This window comes from Octopus bimaculoides, chromosome 1 (genome assembly GCF_046866305.1).
Source record: "Octopus bimaculoides isolate indiv1 chromosome 1, ASM4686630v1, whole genome shotgun sequence".
NCBI lineage: Eukaryota > Metazoa > Mollusca > Cephalopoda > Octopoda > Octopodidae > Octopus > Octopus bimaculoides.
The window spans coordinates 136,090,395-136,103,060 of record NC_142928.1 but is presented as its reverse complement, the minus strand read 5'-3'; the positions used below and the strand labels follow the sequence as shown (position 1 = coordinate 136,103,060).

The window sequence follows — 12,666 nt, the reverse complement described above, 5'->3', positions numbered from 1 at the left end:
GTGACACATGAGGTTTCTCAAGTGAGATGAGCGTGGCCGTTGCCAGTACCGTCTGACTGGCCTTCGTGCGGGTGACACGTAAAAGCACCCACTACACTCTCTGAGTGGTTGGCGTTAGGAAGGGCATCCAGCTGTAGAAACACTGCCAAATCAGATTGGAGCCTGGTGTAGCCATCTGGTTTCACCAGTCCTCAGTCAAATCGTCCAACCCATGCTAGCATAGAAAGTGGACGTTAAACGACGACGACGACGACATCCGTTGTATGTATGCATGTGTGCATGTACATATCTGTCTCTAGATATATGTGTACATATCTATCTATAGATGTGTGCATATGTATCTACAAATATATTTCACAAGAATGCATGGATGAATATGGTCAACCACAAAAGCTGATTGTACAAAACTTGAAGTTTGGGTTTGTAATCCAGTTTATAACACACACAAACATACTGACAGGCTAACAGAAAGGTAGATACAAAAATGCTAACAGCTATAAAATATACATACATGAAGAGATCTACACACTTACATATTTTACCCCCAGATTCAAGTTTGCAGCAAAAATATAAAAAATAAGAAAAAAAAAAGTTTTAAAATATTTATAGTTTTTTTTTTACTTAGTGAATCTCAAAGAAGGAGCACTGCTCATGAACTTTGCAGGCCCTTAAGATCAATGAGTTTGGTGCTGTTATTGTCAGGGGTGTATATTCTGGATGTACTAGGTATGACCTGCACACCCATTGAAAATGACAAATTCATTATAAATATTAACCTTACTCATTAATTTAATCACAAATCTTAATGGAAAACTTTTATTATACCTCTGCTTGAAATTTGATGGCATTGAGTGTGGCAGCACACCCAATACAACAATCACTATATACCACTGGTTATTGTTCCAGTGTGGAGGCGCAATGGCCCAGTGGTTAGGGCAGCGGACTCGCGGACATAGGATCGCGGTTTCAATTCCCAGATTGGGCGTTGTGAGTGTTTATTGAGCGAAAACACCTAAAAGCTCCATGAGGCTCCGGCAGGGGATGGTGGTGAACCCTGCTGTACTCTTTCACCACAACTTTCTCTCACTCTTACTTCCTGTTTCTGTTGTGCCTGTTATTCAAAGGGTCAGCCTTGTCACACTGTGTCACGCTGAATATCTCCGAGAACTACGTTAAGGGTACACGTGTCTGTTGATGAATGGTTGAATGTCTGTGGAGTGCTCAGCCACTTGCACGTTAATTTCACGAGCAGGCTGTTCCGTTGATCGGATCAACTGGAACCCTCGGCGTCGTAACCGACGGAGTGCCAACACACACACAACAACACACAAATTGTTCCAGTTAACCCTTTAGCATTTAGATTACTGTGTCAAATGTGATGCTTATTTACTCACATCATTTTGAATTAATCATGCAATTACCTTGTAGCTTTGAGATTTGGATAACGTAATTGTAAGGCAGGTGTAAGAGGCAGATCTGGCTGGTCTGAACATAAAAGAGATAAAATTTTAGGCCAGGCATGGCCAGATTAAATGCTAATGAGTTAAACTGTTATAGGCCAACACCTACAGAAAAGATATGAACAGGGAGCATATTCCAGAGGGACAATGTTCTGAGGAGGAAGGACTGGAAATAGCGGTTAGCACAGGAATCAGTGGAGTGGCTGCAACAAAGGTGATGAGAGGTGCAGAGATGAGAGGGTCAGGGGTACTTGAGGGGAAGATACATGAAACCAGCCAGCTCCAAAGGAAAGAATTCCTTATAGTAACAATAAAAAAGACAGAGGCTATTTAGCTAAATAATATGCACTTAAGATGTATTTTTGTTTTTTCTTCTGTGTTTATAAATAATACACAGAAAACATTTGCTGCTTTGTTGCCAAACAAATAAACCATTACACTGTTTTAATGCCCCAAACATGAGCTAGGTTAAAAGAAACTGATTAAATACATAGAGACAAGTAACATAACCAAAGAAAGAATTTATTTTTCATTGAATTCAATATAGCTAACACAAGAATCAATGCCAAATTTACTAATGGGTCATAAAATGAAAAAAAGAAAAATTTATACTGACGGTGGGAAAATACTAAAAAAGTTAAATGTTATTGTCATTAAATAAACTTAAAGGAAATAAATATATAAAAATTTCAGTGGAAATCAGTGACTTGAAATACAAGGAAATTAAACAATAAATCAATGGAAACGTTAGAACTAATGAGAGAGCCTCTATATAGTTGTTCTGCCCAATAAAAAATAGCAGCCGAATCTCCCTTGGACCATAACTTATGGAAGTACAGCCAAATGTCACTCATGAGTTAATGTGGCTTGGTAATATATCTCATGCTTTTGTTAATTGTTTTAGGTACCTATGTAGTGGCAAACAGACATAGAAATTCTCTCCTCTCTGCCAAGATGTGACAGCCAGAGGAAGAGAAGTTTGCTCTAACACCCGGCCGGGACTCATAACAGCTGAGTAGACTGGAGCAAAAGGAAATGAAGTGCCTTGCTCAAGGGTACAATACAATGCTCAGTACAGGAATTGAACCCACCTTAATTCAATTGTCTCTAAAAAACAAAAGAAAGATAAGAAACAGGTCCAGGTATGACTGTGTGGTTAAGAAGCTCACTTTGCAACTACATGATTTCAGGTTCAATTCCACTGGGCAGCATCTTGGCTAAGTGTCTTCTACTAAAGCACCAAATTGACAAATGCCCTGTGAGTAAATTTGGTCAATGGAAACTGTGTTCCAGTTGCACACACATGTGTGTGTGTGTGTGCACGTGCCTTTGTGTCTGTGCTTGTCCCCTACTCCCACCGACTGACAATCAGTGTTGGTTTGTTTATGTCCCTGTAACTTAGTGAGTCAACAAAAGGACTGATAGTATAAGTGCCAGACTTTAAAAAAAAGCACTTTGCTCAACTAAAACCCATCAAGGCAGTGACCTAACATGACTGCAGTCCAATGACTGAAACAAGTAAAACAAGAAGATAAAAGATAAACATAGACATATTATGGCAGGAACAAAAATTTGAGATTTGTATAATCAGGACTGGCTTGGAGCTAAACAATTACAACACAATCAGTTGACCATGTGTAAACTTCTTCAGCCACTGTTGGTCACAGTTCTACCTTACTTAACAATCACATCCTGTTCAACTAGTTACTTAACATACAAGAATGCTTGAATACAAGTCTGTAGATGGGAAAGACAGGAAATGAAAAAAATTTATTTGCGTTCTTTGTTCTCTAAAACTTAGAACAAAAAAGAAAAAAAGCATGACTGTATGGTTAAGGTCACTTGGCAACCACATGGTTTCGGGTTCAGTCCCATTTCATGGCACCTTGGGCAAATGTCTTCTAGTATAGCCCAGGCAGACCAATGCCTTACGAGTGAATTTGGGAGATGGAAACAGTGTTGAAGCCTGTCATGTACAGTGTGTGTGTGTGTGTCTTTGCTGCCCCACTCCATCACTTGATAACTTGTGTTGGTTTGTGTCCCCCATAACTTAGCAGTTTGGCAAAGAGACCAATAGAATAAATATCTAACTAAAAAAAAATAAATAAGTACAAGGATTGATCTGTTTGACCAAAAACCCTTCAAGGTGGTGTTCCATCATGGCTGCAGTCCAACGATTGAAACAAGTGAAAGATAAAAGATACAATAGCTAGGAAGTATGGCCTATTGAAGATAGTGTAATAAATGGTAAAACATTTCAATAAAAATGTAGCCAACAATTCTGCCAATACTCAAAATCCAAAAAAAGAAAGAAAAATAAATATATTCCCTTTATGAAATAGAGCATATAATAAAATAAAGGTAAGCTGCAGTCAATATTTGAAAAGTCATAAACCTTATTAATTATATATAACTTTGAGCTTTCACACAAAACTAAACACTAGCAAATGCTCAACATTTACACAGCAACATAATTTTGGAATCCTAAAATCAAAGCTGTACTATAAAAATACAATTCAATTCTACATTAATCAATCTAAGCAGTTGATTGATTTACTAGAAACAGCAGTTAAATCTCTCTTAAACCACATGCAGTCATCTCAAGAAAGGAAAAGAACACTTTGGATAATGTAATTCTTAGACACTCCTAAAAGACAGCATACTCACAGTAGGAATGCTTTAGGCTGTAGGTTTGCTCAATCAGAGCTGACTGGGAGTTGAACAATGACAAAAATAATACAAATGCAAACACTTACCCAATGTACAAATACTAACAAAGTCTAATATATAAACACAGTTTAATGTTCATTATCATAAACATTCTTCCATTGCCTTTAGTTTTGAAGACCAGGAATTAAAACTGCAACTTTAATTGAACTACTTGGTCTGCTGTTCTCATCACAAGCATTTTTGTAGGGGCCAATAGTTTTTCCAGTTTAAGGTTCTTAAGTTTTTGTCTCCTTATCCTTTTGCTATATCAAATATATACTGATCAATATATATCATCTGTACATATTTTTCCAAATGAATTTGGGTAGCATGTAAAAACATGTCCAGGACATACTGTAAAGTGGTTGATGTTAGGAAGGGTATCCAGCTGTAGAAACCCTGCCAAAGCAAACACTGGAGCATGAAGCAATTCTTGGACCTACCGGATCCTATTAAACCATCCAACCCATGCCAACATGGAATATGGAGGTTAAGTGATAATGATGAAAATTGTTGGTGATCAGCTCTTATTGAGTAGAAGAACTATGATGGAAAGCATTCTTTCTACAACTTGTCTGTCTTTTTTAAGGGTCATCTAGGATTATATTATTTAGTGTCCTGATTTCAAAATGGAGGCATAGTTTTAACAAGATATAGCTGTTATTTCTAGCACAGTGAATAACCACATGAAGATATTAAAATGAGTTGTTTATGCTAATGTTTGTCTTTGGATGATTTTCCTCATCATAAAGGTTGACATACAATTATGGGCAATTACCATTTAGTTTAAATCTGATAAAACAGGGCTAATGCCTGAGTATCTCAAATGACAATACTGCATCTCAGGACAGGACAGCAGATCAGTAAAAACAACATATTCAGTAAGCAAATAAAGGTTTCAGGTTCAATTCCATGGCCAGTTCAGAGTCACTCTCTGAAGGCAGCTGCAGAGAATATTAACTGAAACATTGTCATCCTCTATATTAAAGAGCATCATTATAAGGGTTGACGACATTGAAATTAGTCACTCCATCATACTTTGTAACTTAGTGTGTTTAATATTATGTTTTCACCAGGATAAAAAATTATCGAAGATTAGGTCAAGAAGGAAACTAAAATTTATAAAATATTTTTAAGATAAATTTTTGTGCTATTTTCCACCACCCTAAATAATATCATACACAGTACAATTTCTAAGCAATTATAAGAAAAAAATGTTTCCATGTCTATAGAATAAATAAAATATAAAAATAAAACTTCTCACTTCCATGGCCCTGCACTAAATTTGTTTCATGATAAAATTAAAATTGCTAATGAATTTTTAGCAATTTTCATAAAGAGCTGCATATAGAAAAATGGAATGAAGTCCTTTCAAAAGACACAAGGACAAATCTCTTTATCTAAATCTTCCCATACTATTTGAGTAAAGAGTATGGGAATTGTACAGATGAATAATATTTCTTTAACATCAACCAGTTGACTCCTATTGAAATAGTTCTACACATGAATAAAGTACTAAATGAAATTTAAGGCCTGACAAAAGAAGCAGGAATGATTAGAGAATTAGGTTGGTGATAGGGGAAGTTATCTATTCAAAGCATATTCTTAATTAATCAGGTGTTTCTACCAAATGCTATTTTGAGTCTCCAGTTGAAAAGATCAATGCTTTCAATAACACTGATACATCTTGTGGTGAAAGTAAGGTAATGAAAATTATTTCGTTCTTTCTTTTCTTATGGGAATTGGACAAGTTCCAACTACAAATACAATGAAGGTGATCTTTCTAAAAATAAATGATCAGCAAAAAAAAACAAAAAAAAACAAAGGAGGAATATTAATTTTAGCTATAACAATATACGATATACAAGATAAAATGTCCACACTATAAATATGTGCCTGTGTACGTTAACGTTTCTCTCTGAAAAGAGAAATAAATTCTGGTTTATAATCTAAGAGCAAGTAAACAAAAAAATACAATACAAAGACTAAGACTAGAAATATCTGAACATAAACTGAAATCAAATCAAATACTACGAAGCTTGTTAGTAATGTGAATGAGATTTTGCTATGAAGTCTCTTGCTATTATTTTTGTTTATCAATCATTAAACCAGTGAGGTCCCTAGACACTTTCACTTCTTTAACATCAGCTATCAGTCAAACAATGACTGATTTAACCAAATAGACTTTATACACACATCATCTAATATTAATGCTTTTAACAAAGTGATATCTCTCTCACACACGCACACACAGACATACAGCATTCATCTATCTTGAAAGACAATAAGTAGGTAATTTCTGTTACATTCTTTTCTTTTTTCAATTTTCAGTGAAACTAGAGAGATGTCTCTAGGGCAGATTGATTTCAAACAAAAACAAAAACAGGAGACCTTTGTTGGCCTAGCTAGCCAGGCGGCCATGTTTGATATAGTTTAACATTTGGATGTAGTTTGTTTGCAGATGCTGGAGAAAAGATAACAATGTTTTACACCACACCACCCTTTGGGCTTTATCTTGATTTTATGTTAGAACATATTTCCTTAGACTCTCTTTATCCCAGGACACTAATTATCTACCATGATGGAAAAACATTCCATATAGATTGTGATAGAGAAACTATACACTGATATGATAGACTTACCATATTTGACTATATTTCTGCAGTGTTGCAAAGACATATATAAAATATGGTTGCTCTTTTGAATTTTTATTTCCACATAAATAAGGATACACATGTAATGTTGAAACCTAGATATATATGTACATGTCCTCTGATGAAGGTATATTTCCTGATATATATAGAGATAGGTTTTATACAACAATGTATTGCCAGTTATTGTTATTCTGTTACTGTCTGAGTTCTAAAAAGCTGGATTTAATTACAGGATCCCCACCCCACAAAAAAATCCACACACATTTCCCAGGATTATCAGCTAAGTCAAATTAACTTGTAACTGGTGGCACTCACAATCCCATTAAAACCTAAACAAAGTAAACAGAATTTCGTTGGTATACTGAGTGTCGGGAAGCATCCAAGAAAATCAAATCAAACTACTCATTGCAACAATTCTATGTCTGTAATATAAAACATATAATACAATTAGATACTTCCTTATTGGAGACAAAGAACTTGTAGACTTTTCAATTTCTGGCTGATATTGAGACCAGATATTCTAACATTGAGCATAAAATACTTTACAACTTATTTGTTTGCTTCTTATATCTACATAGATTACATAGGAATTGAAATGGACCAAAACATACTGGAATACAAAGCCAAGAAGAATTCTAATGTACCATCATGGTTAGGGTAAATGTTTCTTCAGATATAGGATTATGATTGGGATATAATCTAAACACCAGAGAGGTAAATACCTTGCAGACACAATATGATGATGAGTTCATGCAGAAATAATACTGAAAAGGGATTGGATACATTAAATACTTCAGCTGCCTGAATATAAGTCATACAAATACAAACTTATTGCTTCTAGAAAGATGATTGTCAGAAGGTTCCATGTACTTAGAATGTCCTAGTTCTCCACTACTGGAATTACTGTTATGAAATTGGAACAACAAATGGGACCATTGTACAAAGAACTAGGATAGTACACCTATGTACTCTAGACACACTGAAGAAAATACAATATCTCCATCTACATGGAAAGAAGTTCAAGCTACTTGACAGAATAACTAAGGTTTTAACAGAATAGTTGGAGATATAAACCACCAAACTGCCAAAAGTAAAGACCTATTTATGTTGTCAGAAATTCCACCCACTTGTGGCATACAATTTTCATAGTTTTTAATGGTAGCAACACATTATCTGTAGCAGAGGATAGCCAAAACAAGTTCCGCCTTGTGAGAAAACTCACACATTCTATTTTCAGGTGCGTTATTACACACTTGAAGATAATCTCAGAGCATTTTGTGTTATTGCACACCTGAAGAAGATAGTCTCAGAACATTCCATACCAAACTAAAAAAACAATAATAATGACTCCTAGTATGCATAACAATATTTTCAATTATTTTTCAACCAGCTGAAAATTCACCTTGAATCCTCAGGATTGAAGGATCTATATGGTCCAACAAAATTTTCACAGGAGCTGAAGAGATATGTCAGATTATCAATTTGCCCTGCACTGCTTCAATGCTACATTTTATCAGCCATGAAACACAAGTTATCAACATGATGCCTAAGAATGTTACAGATCTAACATGCTGTTTCTTACAAGACTGGCCATTACAATGCCAACAAAATATGATCAGAACTTGCTGTAGTAGAAATATAAAAGTACTACCTTTATTATAACATATTAGTAACTTATAGGTATTAAACCCATGTACCTAAATCTGGAGCCCAAGCAACATAACATCTACATGCCCCTAGTCATAAATACTATAGACAACAAAAGGTTCCTAATGGTGTAATTACCATCACATTAAACAAACCCAATACACATTTAACAATCAGAACACCTTATCTAACATACTGACTGTGGAGACTCTTGAAGGACAACTCCTTTTCCTCTAAAAAGAAAACAAACATTTCTACCATCTTACAAATATGTATACGATAGTCTGTAAGCACCCTGCCCCATCACACTTATATGTCCTAGTCACATCATTAAACTCCTAACAACTTTAAATTATAGAAACTACATTTTATGAAGAAATATGTTATATAAGGAGTACTTGACAAGAGAGAATTCTCACAACTCTCTTATTTGGCTTTTAACTCCCTTGCAAAATCACACAATAGGGATCAGATCAAGACTTGCCTATGAGGCATTTACACATCAAATTTCAGTTGCTGTAAATCACTAAAATAAAAGCAATTAATTCTTAGACCTTGATGCCAACACTTGTTCTTTATCTTTTATAACGTAATGTACAGTAGAGCCAGTAAGCTCTGTGACTTGAATAAGATGCAATACAATTCTTTTCAAGTGTTTTTCTAACATTTTAGAACAATTTCACAGAAATCTAATTAAACATAATTTCTTTACTTTTAAAAATCAGAATGTGAGAAAGTTAAAAATGGCTAAAAGCAACATTTGAATAAAAATTGGAGGTTCATAAATAAAATTGTCATATATTTATTTGATGGACAGATATAAGTTTGGCAGGCAAATGAAGTTCTTAAATTTGCTGTACAATATATACATCCGTATACATGCACACATGTATAAAGACCCAGATACACACATATTATTGTGCAATTAAAAATATTATATAGATACATACACACACATGCATACATAGTAATATTAAAATCCTTTCATAATAACTTTATAAAAAGAAAAATATTATCAAAGTGTAATGAAGTAGCAGTTGAAAATATTAATTTCTTACAATACAACAATCTATTTCTATTTAACATGAAACTGGAACAACAAAAATACATAAAATGAAAAAAAAGCGCAGTTTAGAACACTTACAACTTCCTTGTTTGTTACCTTGCCTTGGCGTTTCTTTGGCATAGTGGTAAAATTTCTTTACGTTACCTGCAGATAGTAAAACAAAATAACATTAGGAATATATAGAATTTTTGAAATTTTATGATTTATAAAATGAAAGTGATAATTAAATATCGGACGTTTTACTAATGAAATATATAAAAGAGAAAGTGTCATTTTATAATAATTTTTCTTGCCTATAGAAAGAGGAAGAGTGTGATCCAGATGACACCACCCTTAGTTTTATGAAACAAAACCATTTTAATGTGTTTTTATTTAAATTTAAATATTCTATTATAATTATGTGTAAAAATATTTTAAGTTATGCTCCAAGCACCAACTTAATTCTTAAGATTCTGCTGAAAATTTTCAAAATCAAAAGCTCAATCTAGTAAAGAGTGAACAGAAAATACCTAAAAATGGACATTTTTGGTCAAATGTTATAATGTGTATAACCCTACTTAGGTTATTGGGAAAATTGGCAGTTTTGCGCAAAAGACTAATGTCTTTCTTTGTGTTAAAAATAATGTTTTGCATGTATGTTTGTGAATTAAATAATAATAATTAATAATAGATGTACTATAAAAAGAGAAAAGAAACAAGTTACTAATGAATTAAATGCAATTAATAACAGTCTTGAACATACAAACATTACAGACTTTAAAAAAATTCCCATGTCCTTTTTGTACCTTTTTCATTATTACTCCCTTGAAACATAGCATAACCAAGTTTTCACAAAATAAACACAGAAAAATAAACTGCAAAAATTCAGCATTATGTGCTTTGATTTTAATAGAAGGCATTACAGAATGTAAATAAATAAGAGCGGAAGAGATTAAAGTTTTCACACTTAAATTAGAGAGTTCATAATTTATTTAAAAATGAATATAAACATGAGTCTAGTTTCAGATGGTACAAAACTGAAAGACACATATGCTGTTGGGAAGATTCATGTCAAACAGGAAATTAAGGAGTTAACACTGGAGAAGTTATTTTATTAAACCTTTAGTATTCTGTCAAATTTAAGGCTTATTTATTCACATTGTTTTGAATCAATCATTCATTATCTCTAAGCTTTGAGATTTTGATGATGTGATTGTTTATTTTTAGGTTAGATGGCAAAGGTCAGATCTGGCCAGTTTGAACATAAAACAAGTAGAATATTTTGGCCGGATATGGCTGGTTTGAATGCTAAAAGGTTAAATTCTCTCAAAACTTTTTATTATTTTAAAAATTAACATTAATGGTGTATTCTATTAGAAATACAAACATGAAAAAGATTTGTTTAAAAAGAAAAAAAAATGTAATTTTGCAAAACGAACTACTATTTTCACTAAGTTGCTTTCAGCAGCAATCAAATAAGGAAATTTTAATATCTTTAAAAAAATCACAAATATGTCACCTGATACCATCTTGCAGTATTCTTATGTTGTTAACAACTTTTCCATCACTAAACAGATGTTAGGAATTGAAAAGTGAGTTTAGCAATAAAGAATTCACCAGTGAAAGTGAGACCAACACAATTCTGATCTAATAATGTATTCCTGAAACACATCATGATACAAGTATTTTGATGTCTTATAAACACTCATTGATATATATCTAGTTAATAATTCCTAAATGACTAGAACCTTTGAAAGGAGACAAGAGATTTTGAAAAGAGACAAACTGATAGAGAGGGTAAAAAGATGAAATTGATAAACAGTTTTAACATGGATAACTTTAACCCAGTTATCTTAGCAGATACAGGAGAAATTGAATTAACAATAACAGGTTTCAAACTCAGAGCTATCAACTACTGAGCTTGATTTATTTTAAATGATTTGTTAATTAATTAATTAATTCTTCATTATCACCAGTCCAATACTGATGAAGCAACTATTTGGTATAGAAATTGCTAGTTAAATACATATATATATTGTATAAAAGATGGTGGGTAAGGCCAAAACAATGTGAAGTAAACACAAGGTAAATCACAAGAAAACAAATATGTGAATTAATGTAGACTTACCTTGTATTCAATATTTCGGGGTTATGACCCCATTTTCAAGAAATTCGTCAATTTCTTGAAAATGGGGTCATAAACCTGAAATATTGAATACAAGGTAAGTCTACATTAATTCACATATCTGTTTTCTTGTGATTCACCTTGCATTTAATTTGCCTTGTTTTGGCCTTACCCATGATCCTTTATACAATATATTCTACACAATGCTTTACAGTAATTATTCCATTACACACACACACACACATATAAGAGGGTGCACTCATGATTGCAAGATTGTGATTTCATTTCCTAGATTGGGTGGTGCATTGTGTTCTTGAGCAAAACATTTCATCTCATGTTGCTCTGTGATCTACACAGTGCACCTATTCAGACGACGTTGATTTGATGGAGAGAGTGAGAAAATGTACAACATGAACATTTGATCACTATAAGTAAATCACTTGTGCAGGTCGTTCGGCAAAAGGCTGAATGCTCATATATTGTCTTTGTGAGGAGAGTCCATCATATGTATGTATGTGTGTGTATGTGTGTATGTATTGGGTCATCCCATAAATGATGCAGGTTTTTTCAACTGTGTGAACTAAAAGTCGGAGGGGGATGGGATAAACTACTTGCATCAACTTGCTATAGAAGCAGGTAGTAATTTTACCTTGTGCTTATTCTTAGTGCAAGTTTTTAAGAGTGCAGTTTGATTTTAACAGTTATTTTTTCAAAGCTATAATGCAAGTAGCAAAGGAGCATATTCAGCACATTTTGCTTTATAAGTTCAATAAAGGCAACAATGCAATGGAAAGTGCAAGGAATATTAATGCAATATATGGGGATCAGATAATAAGTGTAAGCCAGTATCAATGGTGGTTCCAAAAACCGAGCTGGAAATTACAGCCTAGAAGATCTGTAGAGCTCGATGAAGATGTCCTGCAAACTCTGGTGGAACAAAATTCTATTGTAACTGTTGAGGAACTAGTAGAGAAGCTTGGATTTTGTCATTCAACCATTCATCAAATGTGCATGTCACCAGAAAAG

At 33.6% G+C, this 12,666-nt stretch overlaps 1 protein-coding gene across 29 annotated transcripts in view; it reads right to left on the bottom strand.

Annotated features, from left to right (window-relative positions):
* Positions 1 to 12,666, bottom strand: part of LOC106871495 (anion exchange protein 3) — a 746,335-nt gene that overhangs the window by 215,675 nt on the left and 517,994 nt on the right. For all 29 annotated transcript variants that reach the window (XM_089359039.1, XM_089359081.1, XM_089359088.1 and 26 more), the window contains one exon: positions 9,615 to 9,680. In XM_089359039.1, the coding sequence (XP_089215165.1) occupies positions 9,615 to 9,656 (42 nt within the window). In that variant the 5' untranslated portion in view covers positions 9,657 to 9,680. The remainder of the gene's footprint in view (positions 1 to 9,614; positions 9,681 to 12,666) is intronic.